This window comes from Ranitomeya imitator, chromosome 4 (genome assembly GCF_032444005.1).
Source record: "Ranitomeya imitator isolate aRanImi1 chromosome 4, aRanImi1.pri, whole genome shotgun sequence".
Lineage (NCBI taxonomy): Eukaryota > Metazoa > Chordata > Amphibia > Anura > Dendrobatidae > Ranitomeya > Ranitomeya imitator.
In genome coordinates, this window is record NC_091285.1 from 295,724,965 (window position 1) to 295,739,701 (window position 14,737).

The 14,737-nt window shown below is 41.5% G+C and overlaps 1 protein-coding gene across 19 annotated transcripts in view; it reads right to left on the reverse strand.

Annotated features, from left to right (window-relative positions):
* NRCAM (neuronal cell adhesion molecule) overlaps positions 1-14,737 on the reverse strand; it is a 377,012-nt gene that overhangs the window by 21,100 nt on the left and 341,175 nt on the right. For 6 of the 19 annotated variants that reach the window (XM_069764766.1, XM_069764769.1, XM_069764768.1 and 3 more), the window contains one exon: positions 1,055-1,111. The exons of 10 other annotated variants lie outside the window; for them this stretch is intronic. In XM_069764766.1, coding sequence (XP_069620867.1) covers positions 1,055-1,111 — 57 coding nt within the window. Of the gene's footprint in view, positions 1-1,054; positions 1,112-14,128; positions 14,165-14,737 lie in introns of all 19 variants that reach the window. 3 more of the 19 variants (XM_069764763.1, XM_069764765.1, XM_069764760.1) reach the window with 1 other exon arrangement.

The window sequence follows — 14,737 nt, forward strand, 5'->3', positions numbered from 1 at the left end:
TGATTTTGTGTGAGCATAATGTTATGCATTGTAAAGGAAACCTATCTACTGTATCTAACTCTCCCCAGTAAACAGTTCATTTTAAACTGGTGGCCTCCATCCTTGAACTGTCAAACATATGGTCCTGGCCAGCCAGCAACATCAGTTACATACGTCCTGACCCCCACCTTCATGTAGCGTGCCGGGGCACAAGAGACCAGTACCTCACCCCCTGCTATTGCCCTGCGCCATGTTACAATATCATATATTGTGAATGGTAAATATTGCGTTGTTAGCTGTGTATATAGGGGATAACTCTCTTTGCAATTCTGCCTCTGCTGATAACGAGCCTGGTGAAAACTGTTCCTGAAAGCACATGCAGTATGAGACTATAAGAGCTCCAGTGGTTTACGGTAAGTGAAAACTGCAAGATTTGTTTTTTTTTTTATTAAGATCATGATATGAAAAAATACTGCCAAAAATTTGTTAAAAAATTAATGAAACAGAAATCCCGGATTAAACAATAGTTCATTTTCCGATGACACAATAAGGACCATTAGCAATGTAAGAACTGTACAGTAGATATTGGTTTCATTACCACAGTTACTGCTCCAATGCTAATCATAGCTCTAGTTGTATGTGATGATAGGGGCTGATAAATTTATTGGTGGATTACACAGTAATGCATTTCCTTATATATTGGTTTCTTTTAATGCATGGGATACAGCTGTAAATCATTTTTTTGCCCAGTCTTGCCCACTCTGCCATCAAAGATATAAAGTCTATATCCTGCTGTGCAGATTGAAGAGACAGAAAGCAGATACTGAAGCTGCACATCTAGAATAAAGCTGTAACAGCATGTGCTTTCTCTTGGCACGGCAGCCCCATGCAAGCAATAGGCAGCAGCACCAATACCCAGTAACATGCACAGCACAGGCTTGTGATAAGCTTCTCTACATAGGACACTGTCTAATTTAGTGGACTGAATTTTTTTCGTAAGGTAATAATACATGGCATGCAGAACTAGTGCATATCTACAATAGAATCTAGCACACAAGAAGAAGAAAGACAATACCCCTGAAGTGCGTTGGATGGACAGTGTGCGTAACAGTGGAAGTGACAAAAAAGGATTCTGCCGATTATCCAGCACCAGCATGGAGGGTGAGAGAGAAGCAGAGAGAGAAATGCACGGGTTACTGCCAATTCCATCACTCGCTTACCTGTTAATATACATATTCATGCAATTCATGCTTAGTTCAGTGGAGGGAAAGTGTTAGAAAGCTGTGAAGTGAATTGTAACAGCTGCTAGCAAGCCACCTAGTCATGCATCGCACCCTGCTTATCCACATATTGCCTCTAACATAAGGGACTACCCAATTGTAACTATGGTTGCCACCTTTCTTTTCTGTGAACGGCATTTGTATTTAGAACTCTCACAATAAATTACAAAATGACAGATTACATAAAAATAGACAACACAATCACCAAATGATTGCACACCTAGATGGCAGGGGTTTTGTATTTGTGAGTATTGCTAGGTAAATTCTCATACGTGTAAGGCCAGGTGTAGACGGACAAATCACAACTGCAAATTGCTGCCGTGCCTGCCTCCATTTGCAGTTTTCTGTGCTCATATGCTTTGCGGAGGGGTTCTGGAGCTTTCTTTCATTGCATACATTATTCTAAGCTATATATGCGCCAAAGTAGTGGATGCTGTGATATTTTCCACTATTGAATTTTGTGAAAAATCGGCACACTAAGTTATAATGGGTTTGTGTGCATGCGTGGTGCACACTGAACAATTATATGCCTGATTGAACGAGCTCTAAGGCTAAGTTCTTACAAGGAAATAAAAATAATTTTATTTTCATCCAGTAAAAACTGAGTATTTTTCATGAGTATTTCTATCCATGTGTCACCAAATGACATTGATTTTCATACGTCAGCAGTTAGAGGGAACCTGCCACCAGGTTTGGACCATATGAGACCACCACCTTTCATCCCTGATATACCGCATTCTAATATGCTGCATATATGCCTCCAATCCGGCCTGCAAGACAAGGAAAAGACCTTTTATAATACCTATGGGGCGGTCCGGTCCAATGGGTGTTGCTGTCTTGCTCCGGTGCCTCCTCTCATCTTGCGTTGCCCTCCAGCTTCTTGCTTCACGTGGATGACGTGTCCTACGTCATCCACAAAGTGTCCCCGGCATCGTGCTCCTGCATTGGTGTAGTTCTCTGCCCTGATTAATGTAAAGTACTGCACTGCACATGTACTGGGGCTCTCTGACCTTTCTCGAAGCCTGACCTTGACAGGACAGAGAAGTATGCCTGTGCAGGAGTGCGATGCAGGGGGAAGCATCATCCAGATGAAGCAAGAAGGAGGATGGCATTACAAGATGAGAGGAGGCATACCAAGACAGTGCCGCCCATCGGATCCAAGCGCCCCATAGGTTGAGTATTATGAAAGGTCTGTTTCTTGTCTTGCAGGCCGGATTGGGGGCATATATGCAGCATATTAGAATGCTGTATATCAGGATTGAAATGTGGTGGTCTTATCTCATATGGGACAAACCTGGTGACAGGTTCCCTTTAAAGAAATTTCCAAGACTAAATACAGTTTCTTATATTAAAAATGTCAATGTATCTGTAAAAATCAGATGCTATATGGATGACTTGTATGGGATACAATTATTTTGTGCATCTAAAGAATTGAAGAGGCAAAAGTTTCATCAGAAATACAGAAAAGAATAGTGCTTTGATTCTGTGATTTTCTTTGACATAGACATTTAGTCCTTTTGAAAAAAAGTCATCTGAACAGCCAAATTGTATAACATTGGTCCTAGTGCTGTCCGTGTGATGTCAGCTTTTTCCACAGACAATATTCAGATTGAAAATCTGTGTGTGAACATAGCCTTGAGGCAGAGATTATTTATGCACAATATGAAAGTTCCCCTGCTTGCTATTGGCATGTGTCATGAACACCACTGAGAGTGCTTTCCAAACACATAGTCCCAGAAGTATAAATAATGATGTCACTTTAATTACTGTCTCATTTGCATGTGTTATAAAGAAAGGATTACAGTTTTCATTAAGCAAATTAACGGAGCAGTGATAAAGGATGAAAACCAATAAACAGTCAAACAACAAAGGGTACACAGCCCCCGTGTGAACTCATAGTGGTCTAATACCACACTAGCAAAGAATATGGTGATATATGGACCTTATACGTGGTGAAAGCCTAGTGTCTCCTGAAATTGGTTTAACATTAAAGGGAACCTGTCACCCCCAAAATCGAAGAAAACAAGAAGAGGACGTCATCGTAAGAAGATGGGAGGCCCCAGACCGGACCGTGACGTCCATCGGATCGGGCCGCCCCCCCCCCCCCCCCCCACCCTCCCAGGTGAGTATAATCTAACCTCTTTTTCTCATCTTTCAGGATACATCGGGGGCTTATCTACAGCATTACAGAATGCTGTAGATAAGCCCCTGATGCCGGTGGGCTTAGCTCATCTTTGATTTTGGGGGTGACAGGTTCCCTTTAAAGTATTAATTAAAGAAATTAAGTAAGGCCTGGTCAGCAGGAGGGATCAGCCTATGCCACGCGATTTGAAGAGCACTTCACTGGGTTATGTCACCATTCCCTATTCCTATTTACCTGGTTCATATTGAAAAAAATATAATATGGCCTATGCCAGACAATCTTTCAGGGATGTCAGGTTTTATGAATAAGGAAACATTTTCCATGTGAAAATGGCAATAACTGCAAATCTACTGTATAAAGCTGAATGTGTGTGTATGTATGTATGTATGTATGTCCGGGATTGGCATCTGCACCGTCGCAGCTACAGCCACAAAATTTTGCACAGTCACACGTCTGGACCCCGAGAGCGTCATAGGCTATGTTGTGAGGAGAAATTTTAACCCCGCGCGTTCCAATTCACCAAACAATTTTGCCCCTATCTACATAATGGGGAAAAAAGTGAAAGGAAAAGTGTTGGAGGCGTCGTAGCTACAGCCACAAAATTTTGCACAGTCACACGTCTGGACCCTGAGAGCGTCATAGGCTATGTTGTGAGGTGAAATTTTAACCCCGCACTTTCCAATTCACCAAACAATTTTGCCCCTATCTACATAATGGGGAAAAAGTGAAAGGAAAAGTGTTGGAGGCGTCGCAGCTACAGCCACAAAATTTTGCACAGTCACACGTCTGGTCCCTGAGAGCATCATAGGCTATGTTGTGAGGCGAAATTTTAACCCCGCGCTTTCCAATTCACCAAACAATTTTGCCCCTATCTACATAATGGGGAAAAAGTGAAAGGAAAAGTGTTGGAGGCAAATTGACAGCTGCCAGATGTGAACAAGGGGGACGTAAAGAATGAGAGCGATGGCACAAAGAGTATATACCGTACAGTTGCTAAGGTGGGGCCCCGACATGGGATACTCACCACACACGGGGATATGGACACACACAAAATGCGCCACACACTACCACGTGCTTGAACACATATACCACCCTCAGCACACATTTCACCACACATACACCAACCTCGCCACATAAAAGTCGAAACACAAAAGTCGCCGCTCAAAACTCGCCACGCGCAAAACTCGCCACATGCAAAAACTAGGCTCACGCAAAACTCGCCACAAGTGCAAAACTCACCTCATGGAAAACTCGCCACACGCAAAACTTGCACACGCGGAAAAATTGCCACATGTACAAAAGTTGCAGCACATGCAAAAGTTGCCTCACACACAACTTGCACATACTCAAAAGGCACCACACATAAAACTCGCCATGCGCAAAACTCGCCATGCGCAAAACTTGCTGCACACAACTTGCTACACTAACCTGTCACATGCAACTTGACACACAAAAAGTTGCTACATGCATGTTGCCACACAAAACTCATCTCACAAAAGTCGCTACATGCATGTCACCACACGCAACTCAACACACACAACTTGACAAACGAAACTCGCCCTAAAACACACACAAGTCTGGTATTATCCTTCAAAAATAAAAATTAGATTAATAAGCAGACAAACTACAAGAGCAACAAATGTACCATATAGGAAATACGGCAGCTGTCAGTCACATGACCTGTCTATTATGTGTATGTGTGAGCTAATATATACTGCCAGGGGGAGGGCTTCCTGTTGGCTGGGGATTTATCAGGCTGCCAATTTAGCTTACAAATACTGAGGTAAAAATACTGAGCAAATAATGTGTGAACGAGGTCTAATACAGGAGGAGATGACACACAGGTATATACTATATACAGGGGAGATGACACACAGATATATACTATATACAGGAGAGATGACACACAGGTATATACTATATAGAGGAGATGACATACAGGTACATACTATATACAGGAGGAGATGACACACAGGTATATACTATATACAGGAGCAGATGACCTACAGGTATATACTATATACAGGAGGAGATGACATACAGGTATATGCTATATATAGAAGATGACATACAGGTATATACTATATACAGGAGGAGATGACACACATATATATACTATATACAGGGGAGATGACACACAGGTATATACTATATACAGGAGGAGATGACATACAGGTATATACTATATATAGAAGGAGATGACATACAGGTACATACTATATATAGGAGGAGATGACATACAGGTATATACTATATACACGGGAGATGACACACAGCAGGTATATTATGTATACAGGGGAGATGACATACAGGTATATACTATATACAGGAGATGACATACAGGTGTATACTATATATAAGGGAGATGACAAACATGTATATACTGAGGTGAAAATGAAAAGGTGTGAGTGCAAAATGAGAGGAGTGAGGGAAAATAGTGGAGTGATCAGAAAATGACAGATGTGGGGTCAAAAGAGGAGTGAGGGAAAATAGTGGAGTGATCGGAAAATGACAGATGTGAGGTCGAAATGACAAGTGTTAGGGGGGAATGAGAGGAGTGAGGGAGAAAATGAGAGGTGTAAGGGAGAAAATTAGAGATATGAGGGGGAAAATGAAAGATGTGATTGGGAAAATGAGAGGCGTGATGGGAAAATAAGAGAAGTGAGGTGCTATAACTAACCACAGATATTTACTATGCCCAGGCAACGCCGGGCTCTTCAGCTAGTCTAATATATAAAGCTGAATGTGTGTGTGTATGTATGTATGTATGTATGTCCGGGATTGGCATCTGCACCGTCGCAGCTACAGCCACAAAATTTTGCACAGTTACACGTCTGGACCCCGAGAGCGTCATAGGCTATGTTGTGAGGCGAAATTTTAACCCTGCGCGTTCCAATTCACTAAACAATTTTGCCCCTATCTACATAATGGGGAAAAAGTGAAAGGAAAAGTGTTGGAGGCAAATTGACAGCTGCCAGATGTGAACAAGGGGGACTTAAAGCGTGAGAGTGAGAGTGATGGTGCCAAAGAGTATAAACCCTACAGTTGCTAAGGTGGGGCCCTGACATGGGATACTCACCACACACAGGGATATGAACACACACACAAAAGGCGCCACAAACTACCACGTGCTTGAACACATATACCACCCTCAGCACACATTTCACCACACATTCTCCAACCTGGCCACATAAAAGTCGAAACACAAAAGTCGCCGCTCAGAACTTGCCACGTGCAAAACTCACCTCATGGAAAACTCGCCACACGCAAAACTTGCACACGCGGAAAAATTGCCACATGCACAAAAGTTGCAATACATGCAAAAGTTGCCTCACACAAAACTTGCACATACTCAAAACGCACCACACATAAAGCTCGCCACGCGCAAAACTCGCCATCCGCAAAACTTGCTGCACACAACTTGCTACACTAACCTGTCACATGCAACTCGACACACAAAAAGTTGCTACACGCATGTCGCCACACAAAACTCATCTCACAAAAGTCGCTACATGCATGTCGCCACACGCAACTCAACACACACTACTTGACACATGAAACTCGACCTAAAACACAAACAAGTCTGGTATTATCCTTCAAAAATAAAAATCTGATTAATAAGCAGACAAACTACAAGAGCAACAAATGTACCATATAGGAAATACGACAGCTGTCAGTCACATGACCTGTCTATTATGTGTATGTGTGAGCTAATATATACTGCCAGGGGGAGGGCTACCTGTTGGCTGGGGATTTATCAGATTGCCAATTTAGCTTACAAATACTGAGGTAAAAATACTGACCAAATAATGTGTGAATGCGGTCTAATACAGGAGGAGATGACACACAGATATATACTATATACAGGAGATTACACACAGGTATATACTATATACAGGAGAGATGACACACAGGTATATACTATATACAGGAGAAGATGACACACAGGTATATACTATATACAGGAGGAGATGACACACAGGTATATACTATATACAGGAGCAGATGACACACAGGTATATACTATATACAGGAGCAGATGACACACAGGTATATACTATATACAGGAGATGACATGCAGGTATATACTATATACAGGGGACATGACACACAGGTATATACTATATACAGGAGGAGATGACATACAGGTATATACTATATACAGGAGGACATGACACACAGGTATATACTATATACAGGAGGAGATGACAACCTGGTATATACTATATACAGGGGAGATGACATACAGGTACATACTATATACAGGGGCGATGACACACAGGTATATACTATATACAGTGGAAATGACACAGGTATATACTATATACAGGAGGAGATGACATACAGGTATATACTATATACTGGAGGAGATGACACACAGGTATATACTATATACAGGAGCAGATGATACACAGGTATATACTATATACAGGAGATGACTTACAGGTACATACTATATACAGGAGGAGATGACACACATATATACTATATACAGGAGGAGATGACATACAGGTATATACTATATAAAAGAGGAGATGACATAGGTATATAGAGGAGATGACATACAGCAGGTATATACTATATACAGGGGAGATGACATACAGGTATATACTATATACAGGACATGACATACACGTATATACTATATATAGGAGGAGATGACATACAGGTATATGGTATATACAGAAGAGATGACATACAGGTATATAATAGAGGAGATGACACATGGGTATATACAATATACAGGAGGAGATGACATATAGCAGGTATATACTATTTACAGGGGAGATGACATACAGGTATATACTATATACAGGAGAAGACATACAGGTGTATACTATATATAAGGGAGATGACAAACATGTATATACTGAGGTGAAAATGAAAAGGTGTGAGTGCAAAATGAGAGGAGTGAGGGAAAATAGTGGAGTGATCGGAAAAAGACAGATGTGAGGTCGAAATGACAAGTGTTAGGGGGGAATGAGAGGAGTGAGGGGGAAAATAAGAGGAGTGAGGGGGAAAATGAGAGGTGTAAGGGAGAAAATGAGAGGTGTAAGGGAGAAAATGAGAGGCGTGATGGGAAAATAAGAGACGTGAGGTGCTACAACTAACCACAGATATTTACTATGCCTAGGCAAGGCCAGGCTTTTCAGCTAGTATGTAATATCTTTTCCCATACACAAAGCTAGTTAGCTGGACTGATGAACCCTATGTTTGGTGCTGGACTAGAAGAGCCCATGTTCTCTGCTTGAATCTTGCAGAATATTAACTAACAAAATGAAAATGAGGATCATTATTAGTGACAAGCGAGTGAGCTCGTTACTTGGGTTTTCCGAGCATGCTCGGGTGTTCTCCAAGTATCTTGGGCATGCTCGTGTTTTATGTTTGTGTACCCGCAGCTGCATGATTTGCCGCTTCTAGACAGTCTGAATACATGTGGGGAATCCCTAACACACAGGCAATCCATGCATGTGTTCAGAGATGGAACACCCGAGCATGCTCGGAAAACTCGAGTAACGAAAATAAATGCTCATCACTAATCATTATCAACTGTTTTGTATAATTGGTTACTCATACACCTAACTTGGGAACTCCTACAAAATCCCTGACTTTGCAAGTGTGCTTAGAAGAATTGGCCCTGTTTTGAAGGCAGAGGGTGGGCACGGCAAATATTGATTTGATTTTGATTTCTTTTGTTCATTCACTTTATGATTTGTTAATTAATTAAAAATGAACTACTAACACTTCTATTTTTGACAGCATTCACAAACATTACAGTTTATAGCAGAAATGAGGATACTGGTAACATCATTGTATTGTGTTTTGCGTCAGATTTGTTTTTGTGATAAAATTGTAATAAAAATAGTAAGATAGCACAAAAAATAGACAAAGCTTTATATAACTGTGTACGTACAAGGCATATTTAGCTTTGGGCACATATTTTCTTATTAATAGTGTCATATTTTAATTAATTTATAAGATATACCGTACTTAAAAGACAGATTTACTATTGAATTTAATAAGAGATGTAAAAATCTGTACAAATCAGTGTTCAGTAAACCACCAAATTGTCCTATTTCTCATTTAGGGCTCAATTAAAATCACAACCAATTGCAGATGCTTTTATTTTGAAGGGGCCTGTACTGGACACAAATGCAATTTAAAGTAGTTTAAGAACTGATTTTTTTTTCTTGGATAGAAACAGAATGACTATTGTCCATGAGTTTTGTATTTTATGGCTGCTAAACATTATTCACTCAAATGAGCATGTATGAGATTAGAAAAAAGGGGGCTATGTTTATTTGTTCCAATTTTGCCCAAACGATGCAGAAAGCTTTCTTCATTGTAAGGGCTACATTTTTATGTCACATCACTGGTGTATTTCTGAGAAATCAGAGTGAGAAAGAGCCAGGCATGGGTAGATGTGCCTTCTTCTGTTTTTTTGTTCAACATAACCTGGGCATGGATAAGTGGGAACGGAGCCACCTTGTTAACACTTGTTCTCCCTAAGGCTTCTTTCACACTAGCGTCGGAATCTCCCCGTCGCAATGCGTCGGGGAGAGATTCCGACGCTAGCGTTTGCTGCATTGCACAATGGGTGCAGCGGATGCATTTTTCCGGCGCATCCGCTGCCCCATTGTAAGGTGCGGGGAGGTGGGGGCGGAGTTCCGGCCGCGCATGCGCGGTCGGAAAAAGCGGTCCGTCAGGAGAAAAAAATGTTACATGTAGCGTTTTTTTCTCCCGACGGTCCGCAAAAGCACGACGCATCCGTCGCAAGACGGATGCGAAGTGTGGCAATCCGTCACAAATGCATCGTCAATAGAAGTCTATGGGGAAAAAACGCATCCTGCAAGCACTTTTGCAGGATGCGTTTTTTCTGCAAAACGACGCATTGTGACGGATTTAAAAAACCGCTAGTGTGAAAGTACCCTTAGGCTGCCGTCACACTAGCAGTATTTGGTCAGTATTTTACATCAGTATTTGTAAGCCAAAACCAGGAGTGGGTGATAAATGCAGAAGTGGTGCATATGTTTCTATTATACTTTTCCTCTAATTGTTCCACTCCTGGTTTTGGCTTACAAATACTGATGTAAAATACTGACCAAATACTGCTAGTGTGACGGCAGCCTTAGTCTTGCTATGTAAAACAATATCCAGTTCAATATCCACTTATTTACCCTGCTGATGCATAGGGCAACATGAAATTAATGACAGGTTCCCTCTACAAAATATTACATTTCACCCAATCCAAGAGGTAACATTTCTCCTTGCAGAAAGTAATATGTCAAGCCTGACATGCCAAGGTGAGGAGACTGTTAAACTCCTCTGGGAAATATGCGATTCTCTCTTCTGAGGACTAGAACTCTAGTGCCATCTATAGGAAGCAGCATTCCTACAAGTTAATATTGACTCTAACGAGCCTTGTCACATGACTTAGTTATATACCTACATAGGTTGAAAAAATACCTAGTTCCATCACGTTCAACCTTTCCCCACCAATTGTACTTTCGTCACTAATTTAACTATAGCCCACAATGTAATGTGTATCTATAAAATCATCCAGCCCTTTTTTAAAAGCTGTTATAGTGTCTGCCATTACTCCCTCTTGTGGTAGGGCATTTTTATAGCCTGACTGCTCTAACTATAAAGAACCCTTTCCTATTTAGCTGTCGGAACCGCCGTTCATCCTCCCGTAATGAAAGCCCCCTAGCCCTTAGAAGGAATAAGTCACGTGCCAGTGTTCTGTACTGGCCACATATATATTTATACATGTAAATGAGATCTTCTCAGAGGCGTCTTTTTTCAAAGCTAAACAGTTTCCAACCTCTCCTCATATGAGAGGCCTTCTATCCCTTGTAATAATCTAGTTGGCCACCTTTGCACTGACTCTATCTTCTGAATATCCTTTATAAAATGTGGAGCACAAAACTGGATCCCAAATTCCAGATGTAGCTTCACTTCATTTTAGATAAAAGCCAAAATCAAAATCTCAACTTGCAGACACTGTGTTTTGAGGTACTGCCCCTCGTCAGTGCAAAGTGTGAGATCAGGTTTGGCTGGGTGAGAGGCGTCTGACTGGGAATTTTACCCAATAAAATAGCCAAAAAAAATTGGATGGGAAAAACAAGACATATTTTTTTTGTAGGATAATGCATATTTATAATTCCTTATGGGAGCAATATTGTTCATATACCGTAATTTTTTGTGTGGATACTGAAGGCAGTAATAATTGCTGTTCATACATGTCGACACTACTTAGCTATACCCCATATTTTACAACTGCTGCTCATTCAAACAATATTTCCAAGTCCCCCTGTAGGAATACAGCATCATTTATAGCATCCATCACACTACAGAGCATTGTATGATCTGTGCATACTAAGAAATCAAGAAAACATGAAATTGAATCTGGAAGTTTATGCACAAAGCCACTTCAGAGAGGAGTAGGGCTTGAACTCTAGTGCCGCCTATTGGTGTGGCAATTATAAAAGTCAATAAAGACCTTTACATGAGCCCTGCCACATGACCAAACCAGGCATTCTATCTGCAGATACATATTTAAAGGTGCTTGCCCCTCATCAGTGCAATCCAAGATGTCCGATTTGGCTGGATGAGAGGCTTCTGACGGGCGTCTAAGGGGTCACATATCTCCTTGTGGAGAGTGCCAAGCTGGTGTAAGGAGACTTATGGGCCATGCATGCTCCTCTGGGAAATTAAATATGCACATTGCTGATTCAGAGAAGAAGAAATTTTAAACTCTAGCACCACCTAAAAGTAGTAGAAATCCTAAAAATCAATATTGACTCTTAAAAGAACCTTACCACACATCTTAGGAAAAAAGCCAAACGAGGCGTTCTATAGATGTTCACAAAGGTCTTAAAGGGAACCTATCACCCCCAAAATCGAAGATGAGCTAAGCCCACCGGCATCAGGGGCTTATCTGGAATGCTGTAGAAAAGCCCCCGATGTATCCTGAAAGATGAGAAAAAGAAGTTATACTCACCCAGGGGCGTTCCCGCTGCGTTCCGGTCTGTCGCGTTCCGGTCCAGGGCCTACCATCTTCTTACGATGATGTCCTCTTCTTGTCTTCATGCTGTGGCTCCGGCGCAGGCGTACTTTGTCTGCCCTGTTGTGGGCAGAGCAAAGTACTGCAGAGTGCAGGTGCTGGGCCTCTCTGACGTTTCCTGGCGCCTGCGCACTGCAGTACTTTGCTCTGCCCTCAACAGGGAAGACACAGTACGCCTGCGCAGGAGCCGCAGCGTGAAGACCAGAAGAGGACATCATCTGATGAAGACAGGAGGCGCTGGACCGGACCGCAACGCCCATCGGACCGGACCGCAGCGGGACCGCCCCTGGGTGAGTATAATCTAACCTCTTTTTCTCATCTTTCAGGATATATCGGGGGCTTATCTACAGCATTAGAGAATGCTGTTGATAAGCCCCTGATGTCGGTGGGCTTAGCTCATCTTCGATTTTGGGGGTGACAGGTTCCCTTTAAACAATAGATCTATAATTTCTATCCCAGCAATGTTGAGCTACACATACAATATATAGAAAATCCTTGAATGTCTACAAAGGGAAATTACATTCTTTGAATTTCAACGAGTTCAATTAGTGAATTACCTTATAAACGGAATCCTAATATCTAGGTAATCATTAAGCATTAATTACAGTAATTCCCTGATGTGTTTCCAGCCTTCCGGCCTCCTGCTCACCAGACGCTGTTTAGATCATGTACCTAATTAATCACAGGTGACTTGGCACCTGAAATGCAGACAATTCCGCCAAGATGGTATTAGGTTAGTCTGCATGCACTGCTGCTGACAATTCGATTTTAACACTTACGGTAATTCCTTCATCAGCTTTCTCTCCTGTGAGTGTGCTGCCATCTGGTGGTGTACATTTGCACAGTTCGAAACTCTTCTAAAACTAAAGATTAGAGCCTTGTTTCACACTATAGATATTTCATTTCACAAATACTTTGCCTGAAGCTCATTGGCATCTGTACAAATAACTGGGGATAATTGGGGGATGTTTATCTTTAGCTTTGCATCAGTTTTTTTACATAAAAAGTTGCAGATTTTGACTCATAGCAAATATCTGCAGTAAAGTTTGAGACATTTTTGTGACTTAACATTTATAAAAGTGATAAGAAAAGTAAGCGGTGTCAAGCTGATGTGGTGGGTCCACAATTAGTTCAGTAGAATTATTAAAAATGGAAGGAAACTTGCGCCTGTCATTTAGATCAATGTCTGCAATGAGTAAGTGTAGATTTGAGTTACAACTTGCAGCACCTACAGGCAAGGACGCAACAAATTTATCAGGAGGAAAATTAACATCTTAGCACAAATTAGACTAACACTGGCATATGAAATATCAATCTTAAAAAATATCCCAGCACGATGCTAAAGTGTGAGATGTCATACGGCCAAAGAAGCAAGTAGTGGATACAGTCTTAATCCACAATCACATATTATTATGCTGTCCTTGCTTGTTATATGCACACAGACACAAAAAAAGGTGAAAAAATGGTGGCATGTCCTCTATAACTAAAGCGTCTACATCCTCAGGTGCTATAAATCAAACTACATTTATAAGCCAAGGACTCAGCTCTAAATTCAATCACATCTGTACAAGTGGCCTCTTTTAATGCAAGGCTGATCCTCTTAGCATTTTGATGGAAGGTTTTCACAAACGTATAAGAGCATGCAACATTACATTTTACCTTTGCCTGCACCCACAGCAGGTGGGGGAAAACCAGCTTTAAATGGAAATAGAAGGAGACTAAATAAATTATATTTAGGACATGGTGTATACACTCTGCTTGGAAAACACATTTTAGAAATTTAGCCATTTATGAGAAGCATGTTTGTTACCCAGTCTAACAGAGCTCTTGTAAGGAAGGAAAATGCTAAAAAATAATGAAGGGTCACTATAGTCTTCAGTACTTCAACCCACTGCAACTCCATCACCATCGGTGTCCAGTCTGTGTGCGACTGTCTGACATGTGAATCCAATGTATGTAATGTGCACCTGATGGGAGCACTACACTTGTCTTATGTGTGCGGTGTGCATCTGATGTGCATCATGTCTGTGTCCAATATGTGTGCTGCACTAGACTAACGCGCAAGTCCATAGTGTACTGGTGTGTGCTGCACTAGACTAACGCGCAAGTCCATAGTGTACTGGTGTGTGCTGCACTAGACTAACGCGCAAGTCCATAGTGTACTGGTGTGTGCTGCACTAGACTAACGCGCAAGTCCATAGTGTACTGGTGTGTGCTGCACTAGACTAACGCGCAAGTCCATAGTGTACTGGTGTGTGCTGCGCTAGA